General features: G+C 49.6%; 1 protein-coding gene across 8 annotated transcripts in view; it reads left to right on the top strand.

The window, feature by feature from the left end:
* Positions 1-25,964, top strand: part of PEMT (phosphatidylethanolamine N-methyltransferase) — a 119,805-nt gene that overhangs the window by 19,151 nt on the left and 74,690 nt on the right. For 2 of the 8 annotated variants that reach the window (XM_044980070.1, XM_044980077.1), the window contains exons 1-2: positions 8,466-8,681; positions 14,994-15,101. In XM_044980070.1, coding sequence (XP_044836005.1) covers positions 8,610-8,681; positions 14,994-15,101 — 180 coding nt within the window. In that variant the 5' untranslated portion in view covers positions 8,466-8,609. Of the gene's footprint in view, positions 1-2,696; positions 2,888-3,069; positions 3,172-7,827; positions 8,105-8,465; positions 8,682-10,178; positions 10,277-14,993; positions 15,102-25,964 lie in introns of those variants that run through there. The other 6 variants (XM_044980074.1, XM_044980071.1, XM_044980075.1 and 3 more) reach the window with 6 other exon arrangements.

Raw genomic sequence — 25,964 nt, 5'->3', positions numbered from 1 at the left:
GGAGTTGCTGAAAGCGGCGTGGGCCAAGGGACATATTGGCCGCTGCTTCCAGCAGCTCCCATTGGCCTGGAGCCGCGATCCGCAGCTAGTGGAGCTGCGATTGGATGGACCTGCGGACGGGTCAGGTAAACACACCGACCCGGCTCACCAGGGGCTTTCCGTACAGAAGCGGCGACCCCTGTTTGAGAAACCCTGGTCAAGGGCTCCTGCCTTTGCACTGCATTTCCCAGCTCCCCTGCCCCCCGACCTGTTCACTAGACTCTGGGTTCGGGGCAGCCAGCAAGGACAATTTTGGCAGTCGACCTGTTTAGCTCTGGCTGGCGGATGATGACAAATGGTTGTGAGACAGATGCCTGGCCAAGTCCACCTTTGAGCTTATGCCTACTGTACTGACCACCGTTAGCTACAGAGACCAATGAATGAACTTAAACAAAGGGAGCGGCTTATTTCTCTTGACATTATAGCAGCACAACATCAGGCTGTGTTTGCTGTCTTCCCTTTGCCAGGCCAGTTCAGCAGTGCCATTAATGGCTGCATAATTTTTTCACCCATCTATAATTCCATTCCATTCTCATCAATGACCTCTCAGGGGCCATAATGGGAATTGAAATGGTGCGTTGAGTGTTCAAATGGGAAGGGGATTCAGAAGGGCTGGAGGAGGAAGGGGCTGAGCTTTCAGCCTCTGCTCTGGGGGAAGGAGAGTTTAAAAAAAAAACAGAAGAAAACATGACTGGCGATGGACAATGAAGGATCAAACTACGTGAGAAGTGCCTCTTTGTTTTGTTACTAGCTGTCAGGGTATGTCAGAGAAGCAGGATAAAAAGTCTAAGCTAGCGGAGGTGGATAGGGCCCAGCTTTGGATATACCATTCCCTTGCTATGCGGTAAATGCTCTGCTAACAAAGGACTAGACAGTACACTGGGATTAAGGGAAATCCTGGGGAGCTCACTCCTGACATGTTTCCCTGCCTCTGCTTCCTGGCAACCTAGTCAGCCTGGTGGCAAGACTGCGTTTCAGCCCATTCCAGCGCAGCTGAAGTTCTTGCAGCTGCCTGTTTGGTTCCTAATCAAGGCTTTCGGGTTGTCCCTGTCACCAGGCCACATCCCTGCCAGTGGGGAAGTGGCCTTCCAACCATAACAAGTATTAGCCTCCTCCACACTTGCTGTTTGGCTGAGGAACCCTGGCTGGGGTCTTGTGGTTAAAACAAGGAGCCAGGGGCCTGGGTTTGATTCCTGACTCTGCCACAGAGGACCCTGGCATATCACTGAGGGCCTGGTTTTCAGAGATGGTGGGTGCCTGCAGCTCCCATTGATTTCGTGCCCTTTTTGAAAATCAGGCTACTGACCTGCTAATGCTTCAGAGGGGTGACAAGGCAGAATTCAGTGGGCTTTGAGAGCCTTGCGTGGAGAGTGCTGTGGAAGTGCTAAATCAGGGATTGACAACCTTTGGCCCGCGGCCTGCCAGAGTAAGCCCCTTGGTGAGCCGGGCTGGTTTGTTTACCTGCCACATCCGCAGGTTTGGCCGATCGCAGCTCCCACTGGCCGCGGTTTGCTGCTCCAGGCCAGTGGGGGCTGCGGGAAGCAGCGCGGGACGAGGGATGTGGGGGGTGAGGGGAGCTTGGCTGCCGGTGGAGTTGGCGCCTCTGGTGGGCCACAGGAAATAACTCCGTGGGCCACTGCAGCCCAAGGGCCGCTTGTTTGAGTCCCCTGCTCTACAGTCCAGGGGCAGAAGGTAGGATCACAGCTTATCTCTGTGTCACTCCTTCATTGCTCTCTCCCAGCCTCAGCTGCTTCTTCCTCTCTCTACCTCCAGCCTGGCTGACACCTTCCTAATCCTATTCCCCCTCTCCTCGGAGGTGCCTTGCAGTCCCACAGTCTATGCTTCTATTCCCTTCCCCACTCCCCCATGCACACCACCAATTCACCATGCCCCCCCTCACCCAGCTCAGCTCCCCACCCACTGGCTCAGGATGGGGTAGGCGCACACCTCTCCAGAACCAGCACTCATTTCCTGCTTGCCAGCCAGGCTGGCCAAGACTGAGGGACATTCAGAGGTCGGAGACATTCTGCATTTGTTGCAGGGGGGTTTCTCCTTGCTAACTCCATTCCAGGAAAGGAGGGAATGGGTTACAATCCGCCTTCCCCACTAGTTCCTCTCTAGCCGCTGGAGCTTTCCTGACGCACGTTTCATTCCCCCGCCTGCCCAATCATAAGGAGCTAGGTGCTGGGACTGCAAAATAAACAACATCCTCCCATCTGCTCTCATATCTCTGCTTCGGAAATTATAGGGGTGCTAATTATACACTCAGTGCAAGCATCACTGCCATTTGCTGTGAGGAATTATCCAACTAGAGGGATTAAAGGCCTGAACCTGCTGTAGATTATCCATTTGGGTGGACATCTATCCCAGCCCACACCTCTCTCCTACTGCCTGCTCTATAGCCCATCAAAATCAATGAGTCTCCCTGACTGTAATGGGCCTTGGATCAGGCCCATAATTATTATTTGTATTCTAGTAGTGTCTAAAGGGCCCTAAGCAAGATCAGGTCCCCCTTGTGCTACATGTGCACACACACACAGCCACTAGATCTATAGACTGTGAAACCTTATGTGGTGTTAAAACCTCATTGAGATCAGGTGTGAACACACCCTTCCATTAACATAACTTTCCAGATGAGTTAATCAGAAGCTCCCTGTCCCATCACCACCTGACCCCAAGACAAAAAGAGCTTGTGTGAACCCACCTGGATGTTTGGACTGAGTAGGCAGAAGGCTTAAGTTTTGCTGAGTATTGGGTGAGTTCTCTGTGTGTGAAAAGGCAGAAGTTGGAACACTCAGGCACTGAGAGGAAGGCAGAGGCAAAAGGCACGAAAGCCAAGCAATAGCCTGTGAGTATTGTGTGACCCTGGAAAAAGCTAGAGACACACCATTTGGGTTGTTGGATAAAGAGACTTGGGGCTGTAAGCTAGGAAACTAGTCCTTTGGTCCCTGGTTCCTCCTGCGGGTAGAGAAGGACTTTAAACAAGATGGCATTCAAGAGAAAAAAACAACAGACTTCATCAAATCCCAGGGCCCTGAACTTTGACTGGCCATCCAGGTCCAAAAGGAGCAACATGGACAAAGTGAGAGGGGGAAACAGCAGTGAAGTGACTTGCCCAAGGTCACAGACGAGGTCAGTGGCAGAGCTAGGACTAAATTTCAGGTCTCCTGACTTCCAGTACTGTGCCCTGCCCAGGAATCTGGGCTACTCAAAGGACTACTGCAGGGATTTCCTCCTATGGCATCCTCGCACCTCTCCCTGTACTTAACACTGAATGCCCATGTGAGCCGTAAGGGCTCTGGCTGGTTGGCACAGGGCAGCAGAGTGGTACTAATTGGTTCTGTCACCTACTAGAACTTGACTACCTCCCGCCTCCTGCGGCAGAGCCTGACTGGCAGCATACCCATGAGCAATACTAGATGAGCAGTGAGGTGGTTCTGTTCAGGTTCTTATTCTTATGTCGCAATCCCATCACCATAGTGTCTGGGCACTGGATCCTCATGTGTATCCTTGGATGACATTGATTCCTCAATGCCTCATCCCCACCCATGGCATCCTGATATCATGTAGAACTATTGTCTTGGTCAATGTGTCCCGCTGTAGTCAGACGTGCCCAAGTGTTTGTCCGCTAGTGCCCAGAAGTGGTATAAGTCAGAATGTTTCTATAACTATTGGAGAACATTATTGACCCAAGCAAGAGAGTCTGTGTTTTCAGAGCAGGAGGTCTCAGGTGCTGTCTCTTGTGATGACCGGGTTGGCTGTAACTGTGGGTTCCTGACAGTGTCATTGCTTTTATAAAATATTTGTCATCACTCTTATGTCAGTAGTAGCTAAGGAGTCTGATGTGACAGCACAAGTTGGGTTACCCATGCAGTCAGACTCCTCATCAGCTAGGGTCTTCCTTACATAATGCCCACTGTTGTATATGCCTTTATAATGGCAACATGACTTCTTTCTGGCTGGCTATGGATGGGGCAGTGATTCATAAACCTCAATTTTTCCTCCTGGAAGAGGATTCCCAGCCTTCCCTAGACTGTTAAGATCACTGATGCTGCCAGTTCATGTGGTGTTGTGTCCTTCATGGTTTTGGGAGCTTCTTTTCCTACAACCTTTCCTAATGCTTTCCTGCTTGTGTGTGGGGAGAGGCGCTTCCTTGGTAGTGACCAGTGGAGGGGGATATATTGGTGGGTCTCTACTCAAGCTGCACCCACAACCGCAAATTCCACTTACAATTCAGAGTAGCTGAATGTTTCTAGTAAAAGAATTCACAGTGAAATAGCTAACAATGTTGACATTCCAAATATCACCATTAGGCTCCAGAGTAAACACTCAATTTAGAGGTATATCTATAAACGTGTATGGTTCAATCCGTCACTCTGCAGACTCAGGCAGACAGCAATGATTCTAGTCAAACGGAGGTTTCTTTCTTAACCATAAGGGCTAAACTTTTTTATTAAGTAAAAGCTTAAATTCTTTAGAAATTGAAGAGGCAACCAGAGAATTTGAGGGCATCTGAGTCCCATCTCATCTAATCTCTGACGGAGATGTGACTGCTTCAGAAGCAGAACTGGTGGGCTCAGGGAACTATTCCCGCTACTACCTGTGGCACTTTGGCTACAGCCAGATGGGTATATAGGAAAAATGAATGAATCTTCCTTAAAATAGCTGAGACTTGGTGGATCTGAATTTTATCCTTAATAAAATAGGGTTTTGTCACCAGCTCGCACTGTGCCAGATGGAACACTGTGTGTGTTTGCTGACACTTCTGATTCCAAAGCAAACACTAAATATAGGTTGTAGGCATTGCCATAAATTAAAGAGACGGCATCTCTGACTGGCTTGAGCCTGCTTAATGGACACAGATTCCGGCTGGAAGTGCCGGGATTATTCTATGGCTGGATATATTGCAGATCTGAATAGGTGTATTAGTTTGGGGTGAGTCTCCTTGCTTTTGTGTTCGGTGTCTTTAGTAACAGATGGTCAGTCTTTATTTTCAGGGAGGATGTTACACAGCCCAGAGGGGATGAGGGAACAGCTGTAGGACTCTGAGGTAGTGGGGGGCTGGGCGAGGCTGCCCTCTGAACCTAGGGGCCCTGGATGTATGATGGTGGAACATGGAGTCCCTTGGAGGAGCCTAGCCCAGCCCCCCACTATCTCAGCTGGGCTCTGCACAGTGCAAGGAGCAGGGCCGGTGCAAGGATATTTTGGGCCCTAGGCGAAACTTCCACCTTGCACCCCGCCCCCCTCCTCCCGGAGCATCGCTATTATAAACTTTCAGAAATGAATCCTGCATCATGTGGCATTGTTCATTAGAATTAATACAAGGGGGTCAGAGGAGATGATCTGATCACAAGGGTCCCTTCTGGCCCGGGGGAACCTATGAGCAAGGAGGAGGCTGAGAATGCCCCCAGCTCGCAGGGTCTCTAAACGTTCCCAGGCTCTGAGTACTTCGCCCTCCAGGGGGGACCCAGGGGCAAGGAGGGCAGAGCCGGGCTCTCCCAGGGAGCAGGTGAGGATCTCCCTGGGGATCAGGGCCAGCTCCCTGCATTGGCACAGTGCCACCGGGGGGGGTCGGTATTTGGAAGTGGCACCTGCACCAGCCCTTTCCCCTCCATTGCGCTGCAGGGTTTAGTTTCACTTTCCCTGGCCCCAGGAGGTGTCTGCGCCCGGCCCCAGGTGCGGCGCATTGGAGGGCAGCGCTCACTTGAGCTCCGGACCACGTCCAGCCTTCCCCAACGGCTCCGTCCCTCGGCCAAGCTGGTCGCTGCGCTCGGCCGGCTGTCTCCTCCTCGCTCCGCCGCAGGCTCCCATTGACCGTCCTGTGCGAAGTCCCTTGCTGCGGGGGCGGGTTTGTTATGGAGGCCTCGCTCCCTGCCCCGCTCAGCTGACTCCCGTGACGCCAGACACCGCTTTTTGGCGTCCCCAAATCTTGGCGCCCTAGGCGGCCGCCTAGTTTGCCTAGTGGTTACACCGGCCCTGGCAAGGATCCACTTGCAGGTATCAGGCTCTGTGCTGTGCCATTTAGCTATGTCTGCAAATTTGGAACTCTGCTGGGCTTCCCACACCTCCCCTGCTCGACAGCCCTGGATGTTTGTGTGGCTTCCCTTGCACCGGAGCTCCAGCCCTTTTGTGGTGGCTTCCCTCTCGGGCAGCCTTGGCTCACTCCAACCCGAGCTTTTCTGCCCTGACTTTCCCCAGCCCATGTAGGAACTTCCTGTATCAATACAACTCGTACACAACTCAAAGCTCTTCAGTGTCTTGTTAGGTGCAATGAAACTGGCACACAGCACCACCTATAACAGGTTCCCTCCGCCCCATCCTGAGGATAGTGCAGAAGCCTGGAGGGAGGTTTGTGCTGCTCTGTTGGGAGATGGATAGGACTCTGCTCTTCTCACTGTCCATGGGGTCATAGGTGCCGACTTCCCCTCTGCCCAGTGGGTGCTTGACCCCTGCCCCGCTTCTTCCTGCCCCCATTTGACCCCCTTCCCCAAGTCCCCACCCCTGACCTGCCTCTACTCTGCCTCCTCCCCCCCCCCCCCCGGAAAGTCCTAAGCACCGCCAAACAGCTGTTAGGCGGGGGGGGGCACTGGGAGGGAGGGGGAGGAGCTGGGATGCGGCACGCTTGGAGGGGGGAGCTTGGCTGCCAGTGGGTGTGGAGCACCCACTAATTTTTCCCTGCTGTTATGCAGACAAAACTACATATGATGGTTTCAGGGGGCACGGCAAAGATGCCACATTTATTATAACACAATTTGATTTATAACCACTATCTAATCACACACACACACACCAGTTCTGAACGTAGCTTGAGTTCGCAGCTTGGGATCATAGCTTGTGGTGGCTCACTGGCCAGGAAAGCCGGGCACAAGGAAGGGCTGGGTCTGCCCTCCCACGTTGGCAGCAGAATGTTACACTTCAAAGTCGTCCATCTCACCCATCCTTTTTGTAGGCTTTAGTTTGAATTCAGAGTCTATAGGTCTTGCTGTGTCACGCTGCCTCTGGGTTTGGTGTGATTGATCACCCGTCAGTTTCAGACATGACTTTCAGACTTGGACCTGGCTTTGATTTTCCTTTTATTGTATCTTTGTTCTTTTCTTTTTAGGGTGGACTCTTTTTACTTTGTTAGGGCTGTTGTCTGCATCTTCAGCCAGTGGTGTTTGAACTCTATTTTACCAGGACAGGCTGGCGCTGGCGGTTGATTCCATCATTCATACATACCTCATTCACACATTTAAACTAAACTAATAAGATTCAGCAGGGTTTTGCAAAAATGAAGGTTGCAGCAAGCTTTTACAAAATGGAGTAAGCATTTTAAAATGGAGTTTGAATTACAATATGGCAAACAGTGAACGGAAGTTACAATGTTGAAACAGTGCAAGTCTCAGTGATTTAAGCAGGAATTGGATTAACAGTGAAAGTTACAAGGGCAACTGGCTGAACGGCTATGGCTCTTAACAAGCACCTTAATTGTCAACTAGCCAGTTATTGGGGTAACCGGTTTTATGAATGAATGTTGTTTCATTCATAAAACTTTACTTATGAACAATTTTGTTAATCAATTCTACACCGCGGGTCGGGTGCTCCAGCTCCGGAGCACCCACGGAGTCGGTGCCTATGCATGGGGTCTTGCAAAACATAAGGCTAGCCCTGCATATAAAACCACCAGATGAGGCCTGTCCTGCCCTGGGAGGGGCTGAGAGCCAATCACAGCAACCCTTGAAATCAAAATGAGTGGAGAGGGGTGGTCACCTCACAGGATCAACCCTCTTGTGTCATGGAAGGGCGCCAATCAGGATCGGCCCCGTCGGACTAGGTCCCATGCGTGCATGTTTGGAAGCACGGTCCCTGTTCTGAGGTGACTGTGATAAAGAGGGATGAAATCCCCAGCTCGGCTGCAGACTTTGGGAAGGACTGATTGATCTGGCACCGGCTGTCACCGCCACGCAGCTGGACAACTCCCTAACTACAGGGCGAAGTCCAGTGCAGCCTTGCCCTGCTGGAGCCCCACTGAGCCGGCCCCACCAAACCCCTCCAGCCGACAGAAGGTGGCACCGTCCTAAAAAAGGTCAGTGATTTGCAAGTTAATTCCCATCCCGCCCTGGCCCGGCTCCCTGGGGCCAGGTTTCAGAGGGGTCACCGTGTTAGTCTGTATCAGCAAAATCAACAAGGAGTCCTTGTGGCCTCTTAGAGGCACCTAGGGCCAGTGGCCCTAACCAAGGGGAGCATTACCTCAGCCGCACTGGAGCATGCTGCTCTGAGTCTGGAGGCTTTTGCTAAGCACTCAGCCGCCCTGCGTCCTCTGGGCCTTGTAGTTCTCTGCGGAGAAGCAGCTGGGAGGCCGGGGTGGAGGAAACTACGCTTCCCAGAATGCCTGGGGAGGGTTTAAAGTGGTAACCAGGAAGCAGGGCTGGGTGCTTGCTGGGGGAAGGGCTGTCACAGCTGATCAGGGGGTGAGGGCGTCCAGAGGTTCCACTGAATGCCCCTCACCCCCAGCCTGGGGATGGCTTGTGTCTATACAGGTTATAAAATGCTCAGGGGCTGGTCAGTTTAGGAGATAAGCTGAACTTTGAATGCTGGCAGGTGGTGCTTTGCCATCCCACTTGGACTGCTGTGGAGGACTGAGTAATTTGGATTATAGCAAGGTATTGGTTGCAAATTTTGCTGTTCGTTTGTGCAGTGGTTTTGTGTGTGTATGTGTGTGGGGGGAGGCATGAGGCGTGCATTCATTCGCTAGGATTTAAAACTAGGGCTTAGAGAACAGCTAATCATGTGCATTGACCAGCTTCCCTGGTCTGTAACATTGTCTCACGGTGAGGCAGTTAGTTTGTCAGTGGATTTCAGTTTGTGCTTCCTGATTTAGGGATAAATCGGTAAAATCAGGGGCAGTTCCCTCCTCACACAAGAGGCAGCTGTGTTAACAGGACTGTTTTGCACAACAGAATCTGACTGCAGGAAATCATAGTTATGACCTGACACTAACATACCAAAATATTGTCACCCATAAGCATTCTTAAGTTCTGTGCAGAGCTGCACTGATAAATATCTCCTCCTCCCCTTGCCCCTGCCCGTTATTCCATTGAAATTAGGGCAGAGCTAGGGACCAGCTCAGCTTTAGTGGGAGGCTGTGGAGGGAAAGGGCCTTTATCAGCCATTAGCTGCTGCTTTGGGGTTATGCTGACCTCACATAATTTGCTTTTGCTGTCAGTGCACTGGCAGTTACAACTAAGCCATTCATGGCCAAGTTATTTATTGTATCTTTCAGAAGTCTTTCTGCAGAGTTTAATAATAATTTGTATGGCAGCACTGCTCTTAGCATGGGGGTGGAGTGGGGGACTATTGCAGATGTCAGTGGCTTAGGAGGATTGAACATTCCTAAAAATGATCTGATCACATTTTGGCAGAGTAGTGCGTCTTGTGTTTACATTGTAATTCTTGCAGCTGCTTTGCTCTGTATTGAGAATCAAAGCAGGGAGGAGGGGGGAGGCTGTTTTCTCAGCTGTTCTAGGCAAGCCTCCTGCTTGTGATCTGCTGAGCACTCTCCAGTCCTGCTGACTTTGGTGAGGGTTGTTTGGGGGCTTTTTTTTAATTTTTAAATTTTTTTTAAATGGAGATATACCTATCTCATAGAACTGGAAGGGACCTTGAAAAGTTATTGAGTCTAGTCCCCTTGCTTCACTAGCAGGACTAATTTTTGCCCCAGATCCCTAAATGGCCCCCTCAGGGTTGAACTCACAACCCTGGATTTAGTGGGCCAATGCTCAAACCACTGAGCTAGCCTTCCCCCTTGATACCTTGCAGCGTGGTCAGAAGCCCATATTGCTGCAGACAGGGGCATGCTGTAACTTGGATTGTTGTAAAGATGAGCAAAAATGTGAAAGCAGGAGAGCTGTGTCACACAAACAATATGTAACTTCATCAAACTATGCTGAAAACAAACCAACACACATCTGGTGAATGCTACACTCTGGCTTTAGCAAACTAGTATAATAGTTTTTGTGTCTGCTTTCATATTTATTTGCGCTGGAAGAAATCTCCAGGCTATATTTAGTTCTTCCCTGTGCATAGATATATTTGTGAGTAGTCGCAGTATTTTAATTGCCTACGAAGCTAGTGACACATTATTTCATCCTTTATTTCAGTGACCTTTTAGGGTGCCAGTTCCACTATTTACCTGGATATATTTGGTCAGATGAAGCCCTGGTGTAAAGCAGGTGGAACTCCCTTAACTTCAGTGGAGGTACTTCCATCTGTTCCAGGGCTGACTGTGGTCCACTGTGTGTATTTTAGATACCATTGTCTTTATAAATTACTTAGATGGTCGAGCCCAATGGGAGTTGAGTCTGAGCAAGGTTGCTTTAGATGGGCACTGAGAATCCACTCCATTTAGCTTACCTGGTTTTTCCTGCGCTCCTATAACTGGAGTGTGACTCCCAGTGTAATGTTTACAAAAAAAATATCCAGTGGCTTGGCTGAGGAGCAACTGGGGAAAGCTGTTACTTATCTGTGTAATTACTAAACAAAATAAAGAATAGCACGTGTGCAAAAATGTGATCCTCTCTATGATATTTGCCTTTTTAAATTGTAAATTCATCAAGGCCGGGACCATGTCTACCTCTAGGGCTGTGATCCTACAATGGTTGGGCTGCTGAGTCTACGGGCATCCTCACTGACATCAGTGCAGTGACCCATTGCAAGAGTGCCCCCTCTGTACAGTGCACGGTCTGATGCTGGATCAGGGCCTGTGTCTGTACAGCACCTAACACAACATGGCCCTGGTCTTGATCCAGGCCTTTGGGCAGAACCATAATATAATCTAGGCCGTGTTTCAACTCTTCTATCCCCTTTTTTTTAGAGCACCCCTTTGCAAGTCCCCCAGGGACTGTGATTTCTTGTGCTATCTTTTGGAGGAAAGTGAACAGCCCTTTTGCTGAGATGAGTCTTTCTTGTCTTACACATACAGTTACTTAGTGATTGATATGGTGGCGAGTTCAGATTGTGCTGCGTTTCTTTTCATTTCATAACATTACAAACCCCTTGGAGAGACACCATCCTAATGAGTTCCCCCTTTGCCTGCGAAAGCACAGCCGAATCTGTTTTATGCTGGCCGCAATTAATTTGATTGTTTCAGGAGGAGAAAAGAAATTAACATCCTATTAATGATGTTACTGGCAATGAGTTAATAGGTCTGCAAGCCAGGATGTTGCTTGTTAGGTACTGACAGGGTGCTCAGTGCTGTACGAAATGGGGGGAAAGTCCCAGTCCCTGCCCCAAAGGGTTAGAATTTAAATTAGGTACAGCCCATACAGTCCGGACATGTTGTGCATTGGATTATTAGAAGACGGACCATTGGTTAATGCTGAGAATTCTTGTCTTTTAAGGAGACACTTGACTGAAAGGAGGAAATCTAACCAAGGGGCTGTCAGGGATGAGGGTGCAGCTGGTCTGGCCTAGTGTCCACAAGTCAAGGACTGCCACAAGGCAGTAGTCAGCAAGCAGGGATCACAGTAATCTAGGGTTGCCAATGCCAACTTGGTAATTATTTAAAAACCGAACACTCCAGCAGGAGTGCTAGAACCTCCCCTGCCACACCTCTTTCCCCCCCAGGAACCCACCCCTGCCCCGCCTTTTCTCCCTGCCCCCTACCCCCGTCACTCCCTGCTTTCCCCTTCCCCCGCACCTCCTCCGGCCCAGGTCAGGAGGGACTTGCCTGTGGAACTGGGGATGGGAGCTGCAGCCACCTGATGAAGGGAGGAGGCGGCCCTGGCTGAGTAGGGGCTGGTGTGGGTGATGACCTGGCACCTCCCCCGCTCGCAGTGACCGGACTTTGGGTGTCCGGTCAGTAGATTCATAGCTTCTAGGACTGGAAGGGACCTCGAGAGGTCATTGAGTCCAGTCCCCCGTGCCGATCTGACTGGACACTGTCAGGTCTGACTGGACTTTTGGTGGAAAACTGGGCACCTGGCCACCATACAGTAATCTCCAGAGCTAGGATTGATAGGCAAGGGTCAGGGTCCGAGTCAGGCTCGGGTTGGAGACCAGAGATGTGGACTCATAGCGAGCCAGACCGCTGCATGGTTACCCAGACAACTTCCTGGGGCCAGCCTCCAGAGTTAAATAGAGAACATGGGCCAATCAGAAGGCCACAGGGTGCTGTCGCTCTGATCCTTTGGGCGGTACTTCCTGGGGTGCCTAACTTCCACAGAGCTCCTTCGGGGTGGCTCTGCATGGCCTCCGGCCGTGATGCAGGAACGCCAGTTGTCCCAGGCTCTGCCGGTTCTGGTCCCATGGATCCTTAGGAGGTGCAGCAAGGAGGCTTGGAGAGGAATGGCAGACGGTGGTTGACATGGAGGGCAGCTTGCTGGGAGGAGTTAGGAGGAAGGAAGACGTGTAGGCAGTAATGGAGCAGGCCTGATGCCTGGAATGTGACAGAGAGACGTTGGAATGTGGCGTGAAAGGCGAGGCCTAGCTGGTAGAGGGGAGAGGAATATGGCTGTGCGACCGGGGAGAGGAAGATGGGTTTACTCACAGCAGTTTGTATAGGCTGTGGATGTGGAGGGAGAAATTAGATGCACGAAGCCTGGTGGATGGCATGAGTCAAGGCATGATAGAAGGGTTGCAGTGGGACTGGAGAATGGGGATGGATATTAGGTAGGTCTTGGTATCCAGTATAGGCCTGAGCCTCCACTGGGAGTTCTGTCTGGGCAGGGAAGGGCAGGATCAGGCCTTGTGTGAGCTATTCCTGGCTTAGGGTGACCAGATATCAGGACTGTCCCTACAAAATCAGGACATTCGGGGCTTTGTCTTATATAGGCACCTGTTACCACCCCACCCCCCCCCAATGCCGATTTTTCACACTTGCTGTCTGGTCATCCTACTGTAGCTCCTTCCAAGCACTGGTCATTTTCAGAAACACTCTGTGTAAGTGAACCCTTGCGGCCTCCCCCTGGATTTAGTAATTCCCCATTTGTCCGTGATTGTACAGCATCTGAAAGACGCCCCATGAAATAGCTTGTGTAATTCTAGCTTGAAAGCGAAAAGCGCGGAAAGGTGGCTAAAAGAGCAGAATGCGGGAATGGATTCCTGAGGCTTGAGAGAATTCAGTTCTCTGTGGTGCTTTTGCCTTGCAAAAACAGGGGATTGAGCTGTAAATAAATTTCATCTGATCTAATGGCCCAGCTCTTCACAGATCATACTGCAATTCCAGATAATTCAGAGGACCCATGAGGAGGTCGGGAGTGCGAGTGAGCTCCTTTCTCTGTGTGTGCGAGATGATGCTATTTCATGCTTGATGCACTGTGTACCCTTCAGGGAAGAGGCCTCTTTCAGTCATTGCTCTCATTTAAATATTGGTATGGCTTGCACGGTAGGGTCTGAGATGTTGGCTCTGAGAATCAGACTCCGGTTGGAGCTCCGATCTAGCTGTCGTGTGGCCCCTCCTTCACCATGGTGTCTGAGTGCTTCACCAACAGTGCGGTTCAAAAAGTGAAAACCTTTGACAGCTTGAAGTGGTTTTAGCTTCAAAACTGTTTGAAATGGACCCATTTCTCAGGTTTTTTTGGTCCTGAACTGCCTTTCAAAGTGGTTTGCAGAATGTTTTGGTTTTGCTAACCCCCAAATTGAGCTCTTTTCAATTAAAAAAAAATCGGGGTTGGGGAATAAAGGTGGGAAGAGTTTTTACCGAAAATATTGACAATTTTCTCTTTCAAAAAAGGCCTCCCCATCCCCCCCTTTTTTTAATAATAATAAAAAAAGTCTTGCTCAAAAGATAATGATCTGCTCTACTCACAAACATGGATGAATTTATCCTCCAGACACCTGGAGAGGCAGGTAGGTATAATTCCTACTTCACAGAAGGAAAACCTGAGGGCTGGGCTTGGGGTAGTGACTACCAGGTCACATAGGAAGCCGGTGGCAGAACTGGGAACTGAATCCAAATCTCTGGAGTCTCAGTCCAGCTTTAACCACAAGGCCACCTTTCCTCTCTGGTAGTGAGCTGAGGCTCTATGAAATACCATTCCTTTTTATTTGCCTCCGAAACATATTTGGATTTCCCCCACTACACACACTTGTGGTGCCTACCCAAATACCACCCCTCTCCCTTAAACACATTTAGTTGTGTCTGAGTCAAGCTGAGAAATCTACAGGACGGAAGTGGTTGATGCTCTTGTCTCTGTGCGCTTGCAGCTTCTGCTGGTCTGGCAAGCACTTGTGGCCTGATTCTCAGAAGCGCTCAGTAATCCAGTCAGGGGCAGGGGACTTGGTATTAGTTAGTCACACGCTGTCCATCTTTAGTACCTAGCATCCTAACGTCACAAAGCACTTTGCATACCTTCCCAACGTCCCTCGGGGGCAGCAAAAGGATTTGTCCACCAGTGCCACTGAAGCCAGTTCTGGGGTTACACATGGCACAGTTATGCTTTGCCACAGTTTAGGACAGGAAGTGAAGAAGAATATTATATCCAGCTGACACTCGGGAGGGAATCTAGAATGTGACATCTGAGTCCACATTTCAGCAGGCCGCTGGCGATAATGGGCCCCTTTTACCAAAATAAATAAATCAAGCCATGGATTCTTCATGATTTCAACTCATCTCTTTCATTGGTGCTTCCAGCAGCAGAGCATCCTTTAGTGGCTCCCAGCCGAGAGCTGCCTTCTACTGGACTGTAAGTTTCCTTGAATGTCCGTTGGAGGTCTCCAGTCCAAGTACTGACCCACTCCATCCCTGCTTAGCTTGTGGGAGCTCATGGGACCAGAACACACAGTGTTAGGACTACAGACATTTATACGACAGGAATATACTGCAGTAGACTCAGTTGCTGGAAGAATCTGATTTACCCTTCCCATGAGCCTCTTGCTAAACACGCTGTATTCAGCCTTCTAAAAGACGCAATCTAGAAGCTAGCTAGTGACAATGCGAGATGGATGCCCCTGCTGACTTTGTTCCTTTCCCGCAGGTTGATTCCTCAGCCATGACACTGCTGCTCGGCTATGTCCAACTGACCGATTCCACCTTTGCCGCTGCTGTCCTTTGCATTGCTTTTAACCCGCTTTTCTGGAACGTGGTAAGTGTGCTACCCAGTGTTCCCTTGAACTTTTCCCATGCGTGTGCGGAATGAATTTTGCGATGTGCACCAATATGGAGTCAGGTGTGGCGGGGGTGAGGCGAGGGGTTCGGAATGTGGGAGGGCGCTCCAGACTGGGACAGAGGGTTTGGGTGGGGGGGGAGGACTCCAGATGGGGGTGCAGACTCTGGGGCGGAGGGGCGAGGATGAGGGGTTTGGGATATAGGCTGCCCTGGGGCTGCAGCAGGGAGAGAGGACTCCCTGCCGTGGCCCTGAGCGCCTGTGTGGCCCTTGATATGGGGCTGGGCAGTTTAGAGGGAACTTAGGTGCTATCCATTCCCAAGCCAAGGTTGTTCATTTTGGATGCCATCTGTGTCAGTGGCTGCATTTGGTCTGGTTTCCCGACTGGTCATTTTGTCTCTAATGATTCCACTTGACAGTTGGCGTCTTTTCTTTTTTCTTAGTAGACGCTTGGAGGATATTCAGCCCTTGACTTTCTTTTTCTCCCTTGGGGGTGTGTTTAGTGCTCTGGGAACGTGGGAGGGCTGCGATGGGATGGGGTGGACTCTGTGATGCAAGTTGAGTGCTTTCTCCCTGAGAGTTTGATTGTGCCCAGTGCAGGTGTGGAAAGCTGTGCTTAGAAACACGCGATTAGTAAGGGGTGAATAAAGCAGAGACTTGCCTGCCTAGCACAGCCTTGCAGTTCAGGAGCAGCCTGGGCCTGATTCAGTAAAGAGCACTGCTGCCAGATTACTCCTGCCTTGGAGCATCAGGGAGACCCAGGAAAGGGAGTGCTTAGCTTGATGCCTTGTTTTAGCACAACAAGGATCACATTTAAGCTCATGCTGCCTCCGACTCACCTACCCTTCGCCCCCAGCCTGCCCCCTTGAACTCTGTGAATAAGGGAGAGTGGCTTGAAACTTACTACCCCTCAGTCTGGAGGTTGCTATCCTTACATGTGCCTGTGTGTTGCTGCTGCTTGCACTTGTGCTACAGCCTTGCACCCTCTGTCGCAGGTTGCAGGATCTAGGTCTCGCTGTCTGCCCACCTGGTTCTGTTGCGGGCTGCTTAGACCATTGCTAAGGTACATTTCTTCCCCACAAGAGGCCAAACAGAGGAGGAAATGAGTAACCATTTATCTTCATTTTGTTCTTGTTGCTTCAAAAATGCTTCATCTCCTAAGCCTGCCAGAGCTGAATTGTCTCTCTGTTACATTGGTGTGAAACTGGAGAATAACTCCCTGACTTTGGCACAGCCACTCCAGATATATAGATCTGCAAAGCAGAGACCAGAGTGTGGCCCCTTTGACGAAGTGAAATTAACGTCATTGAATGCTATGGAATTTGGAAGCTCAGGGACCATGTTCTGTTTGCAGCTGCTATGGTCTTTTGGCAATTGCATCAAATAACCCTGCGTTTCCTGCTGAATTACTGTGAAACGGGCTACTCAGGAAGCTGGCATGATCCCTCTTTAGAAACAGATTAACGCCACTTCTAATACCTTGAGATGCAGATGTGCAATAATGCCTTACAACCCGGAAGTCTCTGGCATGTCCTTTTGCCCTTGTTTATTGTGCACTGCCGCTATTCAAAGAAGACAGTCCCTGTCATGGGTTCCTGAAATCAAAGGCCTATTCCATTATTCCTTAAAGCTCCTGAATTAACTTCAGTTGGATGGCTCACATTAGTAAGGGCTGCAGGATTGGGCCCTGGCTCAGATGCAGACCGTACAGTAGAGGTAAGTATAAGACACCGGCTGGAGGATCAGTCGGGAGGTGGTGAAGATCAAGGCTCTTGCAGCAGAATGGTTTCCGAGGGGATCTGAATGAAGAGAGGGAAGGCTGCGCACTGCGAGCAGCGGGAGGCGGTGCCAAGTGTAAAGACCATGCAAAAGGTGTGAAGAAGCCGGAGAAGGATGGAGAGGGGAGTTAGGAGTGGGGCTTGGGAGGAGGTGAGCAAGAGGAAATGATAAACATTATTCAGTCCTTTATACAGCACCTATCACCATGGCAGCCAGGCACTAATAGTTACAAATATAAAAACGTAAACTTAATTAGCCACCCAGGATGAGTTGTTAGATAAGTCACCCGCTGCTGCTGCCAAAAATATGTTGACAATCAAGTCATGGGGCATTAAGGAAACAAAACAATCAATGAAAGACTAAACCAAGTAAACACGCTTTCCGTCATCTCCTGAAGTCCAGCAAAGAGCAACCGTTTTTTTTTGCATAGGCCGTAACTCAGTGCTCACGGACCCCGGCCATGGCTGAATGCACGAAACCAACATTGGTAGCTGCTGTTGTGTTATGCCCAGTGGCACCCGCAGTGATAAGCACCGTCCATCCCCGGATCACAAAGCTCTTAATAGGCATTAATGAATTTTAATTTCACAACACCCTTATCAGATAGGGAGGTGGTATTATTAATATCCTATTTTAGAAGGTCACACGGCAAGTCTGTGCAGAGTAGGGGCTAGAATCCATGTCTGACTATAAGCCATGTGCCTTGACTACTTTCTCCGTGGGTACATCTAGGGGCAAATCCTCAGCTAATACAAATTATTGTAGCTCCATTGAAGTCAGCGGGGGGATGTTTCTGTCTGGGAAGCGTTTATGGAAATTAGACTCAAAGTGGAATTTTGACCAAGGGTTTTAATAGTGACTAGTGATTTTAGGTGCCTTGATGTTCGGATGCCCGACTTGAGCTGCCCTAAAGGAGCCTGATTTTCAGCATGAAGGTGCTTCGCATTTTCAGAATATCCGGGCTCCTTAAAGTGTCTCAATTGGACAGCCAAAAAAAATTAAGGCCGTCCAAATCAAAATGACATTTAGTTCCCTAATTTTTCAGGTCATTCATTTAAAAACTCTAGTTGTGTCTGTACCTCTAAAATGAATATGCCATGTGAATTCCTTATTGGAATCCTTATTTAGCATAAATCCTGCCCCTGCCCCCCCCCCCAAATACTCAGACTCTGGTCTGTTGGGAAAACATGAACTCTAGGGGAAAACTTCATAAAAAAGGAGGAAAAAATTCTCCATGCTCTTGTTTTGTTTTTGAGTTTGCTGGCTAGGATTCCTGAGGGTTCGGATTTCTGACTCTTGGAAGGTTTGCGAATACCTTGAGGGATGGCTAAAGAACTAACACAGTTTTGTATCGCCAGCTTGTCTTAAAGGAAAGAGAGAGGAGATGCACCAGCAGAAACTTTAAGTGCTTTTTCTGGGTCCCTTCTAACAATTGAACCACTTTGTCTTCATCAATAGGTGGCACTGCAGGCAAAATGTGGAGGGTCTTTCTGGTAGCAGGGGGAGGGCTGAGGATGGAGCCATAAAAAGGAGCCAGACATAGGTGTTTATCATTTATTAAAGTGGAATTGGGTATTTCTTCGGGTGCAGGGGATCTGAAGGGGCTGTCGCTATCTACCGCTCTGCTGCAGATGGCCAGCCGATTTACACTTCTCGGCTTGCTGCTAATGCTGCTCTGGAATGTATCATGAGGGATTGTGGGTCTCAAATCCAGCTCTGGGGGGGGTCCCCAAGTGATACCCAGACCATCACCGCTAACTGACGGCTCTCTGGCACCAGCAGGGAGGGGGGCTGGCTGAACTCTGGCCTATCAGAGGCTCCAGCCCCACCAGCTGGCCCAGATGCACTACTGAAACCAGATAGAGGCACAGGAAGTTGTCTGAGCAGCTGAGTGGACTCTGGATCTGCCGCTATACTGGCCTCTGACTTCTGGCTGTGGTTTGACCCTGGTACTGTTCCCTGACTCCTGTTTGACCTTTGGCACTGCTGTCTGACTCTGGCTTTGGCTCTGGCTTGACCCATGGCATGGCTGTATGACTCCAGTCCTGACCCTCTCTGTGACTCCTTCCTGACCCTGATTCTGGCTCAACCTTTGGCATGACTCCTGACCCCGACCGCAGCCTTGACTCTTGGCATCCGCCTGACCCTAGCTCGGGTTCTGACTGTGTTTCCTGGGTTCCAGCCCTGGTTCTGTCCGCTAGGTCTGACTGCCCATGCTCCAGTCTCTACATGTATCCATGTACCTTCACTTCGCCAGGCACTACATACTCAGTATTGCCATGAGATGGGCTTAAATATTGTGCTTGCTTATTTCTGGGCAGTAATATCCAGTAACGAATGCTCCTGTGTGTTCTCACAGTGAATTCTGTCTGGGAACATGGCCTGCTTGAGGGGTTTCTACAGTAGTCGTTGCCATGATAACTGAATGCTTAGGCTGAGATTTTCAATGGACGCCTAAGGCCCCCAACTCCTACCGACTTGGGCCACTAACTCCCTTAGGCTGCTTTGACAATCCCAGCCTGGGACGATAGTGCTCAAAAGCCTTTAGGAGCACTGTGGACTCAGTTCGGGCCTGCTATGAGTGGGCGCAGTGCTATTGACTTCAATGGAGTTGCAACTAATGGCGCCACTTCTGGATTCGCCTTTGTGTCTGCTTAGATGAGTAAAACAAATAGGCTTAGAAATGGGACCTGATTCTCATTTGTTTGTCTTGCTGTAGTGCCCTAGTAATGCGCCAGGCCCCCGTTGTGCTTGGCACTATAAAAATACAGAAGAAGAAGAGGGTCCTTGCCCCCGAAGAGCTTCCAATCGAGCTTCCAAAACTCTGCCTTGGCCCTTCCCAGTCCCCTTTCTTTGTATCCTCCCCTGCCAGACTTGTCTTTGTCTTCTTCCAATGCCGCCTGTCTCCCCTTCATGCACCAAACCACCTGCCTTTCTTTCTCATTCCTCCCCAAAGGCCACTCCCGCAAAGCCTGTCAATAATGATCTTTGATTTCTGTACCAGCACCCAATGTACTATGTGTCTGAATTGTTTTGTCTGTGTCTGCGCTAGATTGCAAGATCCTTGGTGCAAGGCCTGTTTCTCTGTACAGTGCCAAGTATGCAATCTGCGCTCCGTAAATAACGGGATGCCGGCCAAAGGGCCGCGTGTGTGTGGTAAAATACCCACTCTGTGGTTAGAAGGTGATTTAGCGATTGGGTGCACCAATCACTTTGCCTGTCTCACTGAATTTCTTCCTGTGCAATTTCTTGCAGTGGTTGACCTGGGTTTTCCATCTTTGCTTTGCAGTGTGTTAGAATAAAGACTTGGGATGCCATCCTGGCCCCACTGCAATCAATGGCAAAACTCCCACTGACTTTAGTGGGCACAGGATTTCATCCTTGGTCTTGATACTTAGTCCTTCTGTATTTGGGCTGCGTGTGTTTTCATGACAGCAACCAGATGGCAGCTGGCCACCTTCTTTGTGTTATAACACCAGGTGTGTTTGAGATGCATTTGTTCCTGTAAGCATAAGTCTGTGTAAATACCGTGTGTGTGTGTGTCTCTCTCTCTCACACACACACACACACACACACACACACACACACACACACACACACACACACACACACACACACCATGCCTCTAACACAGAATCCCATAAAACTCATAGGGACAAATCTTCTCCTGATGTATCTCCACTGGAAGTCAAAGGAGATGCACTGAGGATGCATCTGGCCCATATTGTCTATCCTTTCAGCATCCACAGCTGCTTCTCCCTGTTCTGGTAGCCAGATGGATGAGAACTTAAAAAGCCATCCCAATTAAAAGCCAACTATGCCCAACAGGTGGTCGCAGAGTTATGTTGCTTCTGGACTAAACTTGGACATGTTCTTGCACTGATTTTTTTTTTCCATCCATCACCTCCGGTTTACCGCCTGCTGCTAACCATTATGAAATGAGCTGTTATGTGCTGTGATTCTGAGTCACAATCCAAGAGAAGAATGGGAAGGAAATACGGGACACGCTGGAGCTTCTGCTTCATATAACTGACTTCCTTGTGCGTTTTTATTGTGGGGCCAGTGATGGTATCTACTGGTTAGTACATGGGACTGGGAATTAGGTGATACGACCTAGATTTTTCTAAAGTGACTAGTCATTTTGGGTGCCTGACTTGAGACCCCTTAGAAGGGCCCTACTGTCAGAGGGGTGGTTGCTCAGTGTTTTGTGAAAATCAGGCCCCTTTAATGTGTCTTGAGTTGGGCGCCCAGAACCAATAGCCAACTTGGAAAATTGTGGCCATGGGTTCTAGTCCCACCTTGGGCAAGTCTCTCAAAAGTCACAGACTGGGATTTTTCAAAGGGGCCAAAGGAAGATAGATGCCCAAGTCCCATTGAAATTCACGGGAACTCCAATACCTTGGGCTACTTTGAAAATCCCCATTTCCTCTGTTTTGTAAAATTAGGGAAAGTGCTTTGAGATCCTCTTATGAAAGCTGCTGTACAGCTGTGATTATTATGTGCTTGGGCATGTAGAAGTTGTCAAATCTAATAAGGGTCTGAAAGGTACATTTGCGGGCCAATAAAGTGGCGAAGCATTTCTTTATTGGGGGAAATTCAATGATGGAGTCTCAAATCCATGCTGACATCTGTTTTTACAATGTGTCGCAGCGCAAGGTCTGATACGTTTTGTCATTCTTTGTGTTGGGAGAGAATTGCATAATCAGCAGCAGCAGCAGCCTTTCAAAGCAGGCAGAGATAACTGTCTTCATCTCCTACAACTCATGGCAGGACCAAGTAAAAGTTACTAGTGATTTTTATCTGTGTGGCTAGTCAAACCATAGCGGATTTGTGGTACTTTCCACCTGGGCGGGCAGTGAAGGTTCAGACAATGCTGCGTAATGCTTGTTGCAAATATGTGACCTCTATCATCTTGGCTAACTCATAACAAAACACCCCAGGATCTCAATTGTCAGGACCGTAACATTCTTTGTCTGTGCCAGCGCACCTGTTTTAGCAGCTAAATTTAGAGTTTCAGCATCTATGCACCGGCTCTGATACGTACAACAAGCACGAAAATCTGGGTCACATAACTCATCCTACTGTATTCAGTGACACAGTTGGGAGACTTGTCATCTTGAGACAAAGCAGTGCCCATTGTCCAAATACAATTGGCAGAGGGGGAGGAGTGTTTCTCTTTCCTATTATTTCCTTTCCTCTGTGCATTAAGTATCTTAGAGTGTGTGTGTGTGTGTGTGTTTAAATCTTCTAGAAAACATGCAGCATCTGTTGTTAAATACTTCGAATGGCTCAGAGTTTTACAGTTTGTATGAGAGGAGGGATGGCTCAGTGGTCAAGGTGCTAGCTGGGATTTAGAATCATAGACTATCAGGGTCGGAAGGGACCTCAGGAGGTCATCTAGTCCAACCCCCTGCTCAAAGCAGGACCAAGCCCCAGACAGATTTTTGCCCCAGGTCCCTAAATGGTCCCCCTTAAGGATTGAACTCTCAACCCTGGTTTAGCAAGCCAATGCTCAAACCACTGGAGGCCAGGGTTCAGTTTTCTGTACTGCCGCAGGTTATGTCTACACTACGAGTGCTATGGCTGCAACTAGGCTACTGTAGTGTGGACACTCGCAACAGTGACCGAAGGGGGTTTTCTGTCGCCATCCCCTCAGAGCTAGCATCAATACTGGGCCTAGCTTGGCTTAACTACGCTCTTTCACACCCCTGAGCAACGTAGCTAGGTCGCCCTATGTCTTAAGTGTAGGCCAGGCTACAGACTACCTGTGTGACCTTGGGCAAATGTTGCTGTAGCTGTGTTGGTATCCGGATATTAGAGAGACAAGGTGGGCGAGGTGATCTCTTTTATTGGACCAACTTCTGTTGGTGAGAGAGACAAGCTTTCCAGCCACACGGAATTCATTTACCTCACCAACCTTGTGTCTCTAGTGACCGTGGACATTTCGATGAGAGTATGTCTACACTGCAGCTGGGAGTGTGTTTCCCAGCACAGGTAGATGGACCTGCATGCTAAAAATAGCAGTGTGGCCTGGGCAGCGGCTCGTGCTAGCCACCCATGTACATAACCAGGGATTGCACTCAGACAGCTAGCCCCATCTGCCACTGCTCCCCTTTTGAGAACGCTGGTGCCTGTCTGTCTCCCTGCCTTGGGAAGCACGCTCCCAGCTGTAAGGTAGGCGTGCCCTAACTAACGCGTCTGCTGTTTGGCAGAGCAGTGAACTGAATCCTGGTTTTGTAGGTCCCAGACAGGGCTGGCTCCAGGCACCAGCGAAGGAAGCAGGTGCCTGGGGTGGCCAATAGAAAGGGGCGCCCAATAGAAAGGGGCGGCACATCTGAGTCTGCGGTGGGAATTCGGCGGCGGGTCCTTCAGTCCCTCTCTTCGGTGGCACTTCGGCGGCAGCTCAGTCAGGTTTTTCTTTTTTCTCTGCTTGCGGCGGCAAAAAAGCTGGAGCCGGCCCTGGTCCCAGATTAGCACCCTAACCACTGCACCCTCCTGTCTATCCCACCATCGTAAATATCTGGGCCATTAGAAGCAGTTAACAAAAGATGCTGCATGTCTTCTACAGGATTCTATTATTATTATTATTAATTTTTTTTAAGAAAGTGCTAAGATAATTAGAAGCATGCCCAGATGAAAGGAAGAAGAAACACCTTTCATTTTGCAACGGAAACGTGTATCGTTTTATGGTCTAGAATCCTGCGGCACCAGCTGAAAGTCCTGGCTTTGTCCATTTACATAGTTTAGATGGAGAAGCCTGTGGGGGAACATTTACAAAGCAAGCTTGAGAGGTCCACTTCCATTGGCACCCTGGGAAGAGATGCGCACTGTACCTTGGGGTCTCTAGTGGTGTCTAATGGTTTGAGACATCCCTGTCCTTACAACAACCCTACAGTGTATTTAGAGAGCAGCATACTGTATCATCCCCAGAACTGGTAATCATGGTGCATATTTTTGAACGGACAGGTTGTGTAAGAGCTACTTTGGTACAGGATGGAAGATGGTTTGAAGTACAAGTAGCGCTCTTTCTCGTCCATTCGCCACATGCTGCTGGCTTTTCAGATTTCATCTTCCAATTCATAGGCACTTTGTATTTGGCCGGGAGCCTTATGTGCTGCCAGTCGCTGGCTCCGTCATTTGCTTAGCAGAAGTACTAGACTCTCCGATCCCGCTTGGTTGGGAAGCGGGCGGTTTCCTTGTTGGAAGGGAAATGCGCAGACCCAAACTCAGGCTCTTTTTGCTTCGTCTGCTTTTGATTGACAAATTAATATGCGCACCACCTGTGCTGATTTGCAGAGGCACTGTGCAGCCGCAGCGACCGCTGGAATCTGACAATTTTGCAGCGCTTCAGGTCTGGCTGGCAGCTCCATTACGGCTTTGAGTGAGGAGGTGGAGGGGCTAAAACAGCAAATGTAGCCGCCAAGATTACACCATTGTAGCCTCAGGTAGAGCTGGGGCAGAAGCACTCTGTGATCATGTTCCAGCCAGACTGTAGATTTTCTGTGCCTTAATTCTGAGACTCCTGAATGCTTCTTAGGGCTTGGCTACACTGGAGAGTTGCAGCGCTGGTGGTGGGTTTACAGCGCTGCAACTAACTCACCGTCCACACTTGCAAGGCACATACAGCGCTGCATCTCCCTGGCTGCAGCGCTGGCTGTACTCCTGCTCCGCCTCGGGTATAACTATTGCAGCGCTGGTGATGCAGCGCTGCTCCGCCAGTGTGGCCACCAAAAGCGCTGTAATTGGCCTCCAGAATGTTCCCATAATGCTTTTAACTAAAGAACTCTCTTTGTTTTGTTATGATGCCTCTCTTTGTTTTGTTGTGAACTCGGGGCTCCCAGAGCTGCTTATCTAAAAAACAAACACAGCTCCTGTTTGCTGTGAATGAGGCAGGCAGGGGGATGAATGTCTACAGCTAGTGTTTGCTTGAGGAGAGAAACAGCACGGCGGGGGGGGGGGCGGGGAAGGGAGTCCCTCGGAGCAGCTGCTTATCTGGTCTGCAGGCTATTTGCATTTAAGAGTGAATGAGAGGTCGGGGAAATGGTCAGAATTTGCAAGGCAGGGAGCTGACACAGTGGGAGCATGAACGAGGAGGTCAGAGGAGCTGAGGGTTGCACTGATATTGCCTTGGGCAAACTTAAAAGAAAGGAAGGGAACGGAACTTGCAAGGCAGGGAGCTGACACACAGTGTCAGCTCCAAAAATCCACTCTCTCTCTCCCCCACGCTCCCTGTCACACTCCACCCCACCTCCCTCTTTTGAAAAGCACGTTGCAGCCACTTGTACATTATGGGTAGCTATCCCAGCGTTCCACTCCCAACACCGCTGCAAATGTGGCCACACTGCAGCGCTGGTAGCTGTCAGTGTGGCCACACTGCAGTGTTTTCCCTACACAGCTGTACGAAGACAGCTTTAACTCCCAGCGCTGCACACCTGCAAGTGTAGCCAAGCCCTTAGGCTCATTGGTGTGAGATACTGGCCACCTGTCAGCCTTTTCTACTCCTGTCCTTTGCTATTTGAATGCAGACTCCTACTACTGGACCAGATTCAGATTGGGTGTAAGAGGCAGCAGGTCCACTGAAGTCAATGGAATTGAACCTGCCTACACCAAGAGGCAGAATTTGGCCCATTGTGCTCTTAATAAGTTGGGAGGCAGGGTGGTGGTTTGTTAGCATAGGGGACTGATCCCATTGAAAGGAATGCAGCTAAAATCAGTGGCAAAATGGAGCCAGCATTTCACCCCAGGAATCTTGGTTTCTATTCCTAGTCTGTGCGATTGACTTGCTACATGACCTTCAGCAGCCACTTAGCCCCTCTGTGCTTCGTGTGTAAAATGGTGGGTGATGACACTGAATGATAAAGTGCATTGAGAGCGTCAAGTGCCAGACGCTGTGTAAGTGTGGAGTCTGATGATGATGCATTTACTTCTTAAACTTCTGTTGCTAAGGCATGAATTACTTTGACAACACAAGCACTAGGCAGTTGCCCAATGGTCGTTTTCTCGTGCTTCCCGTTAGCTGGTGGGACTCCTGCCATTTTTGAGCCATCTCCCTGATTTTGCCCT

The sequence above is a fragment of the Mauremys mutica genome, chromosome 11 (genome assembly GCF_020497125.1).
Source record: "Mauremys mutica isolate MM-2020 ecotype Southern chromosome 11, ASM2049712v1, whole genome shotgun sequence".
In the NCBI taxonomy this organism is placed as follows: domain Eukaryota; kingdom Metazoa; phylum Chordata; order Testudines; family Geoemydidae; genus Mauremys; species Mauremys mutica.
Note: the sequence above shows the minus strand (reverse complement) of the source record. Positions and strands in the feature narration are given on the sequence as shown.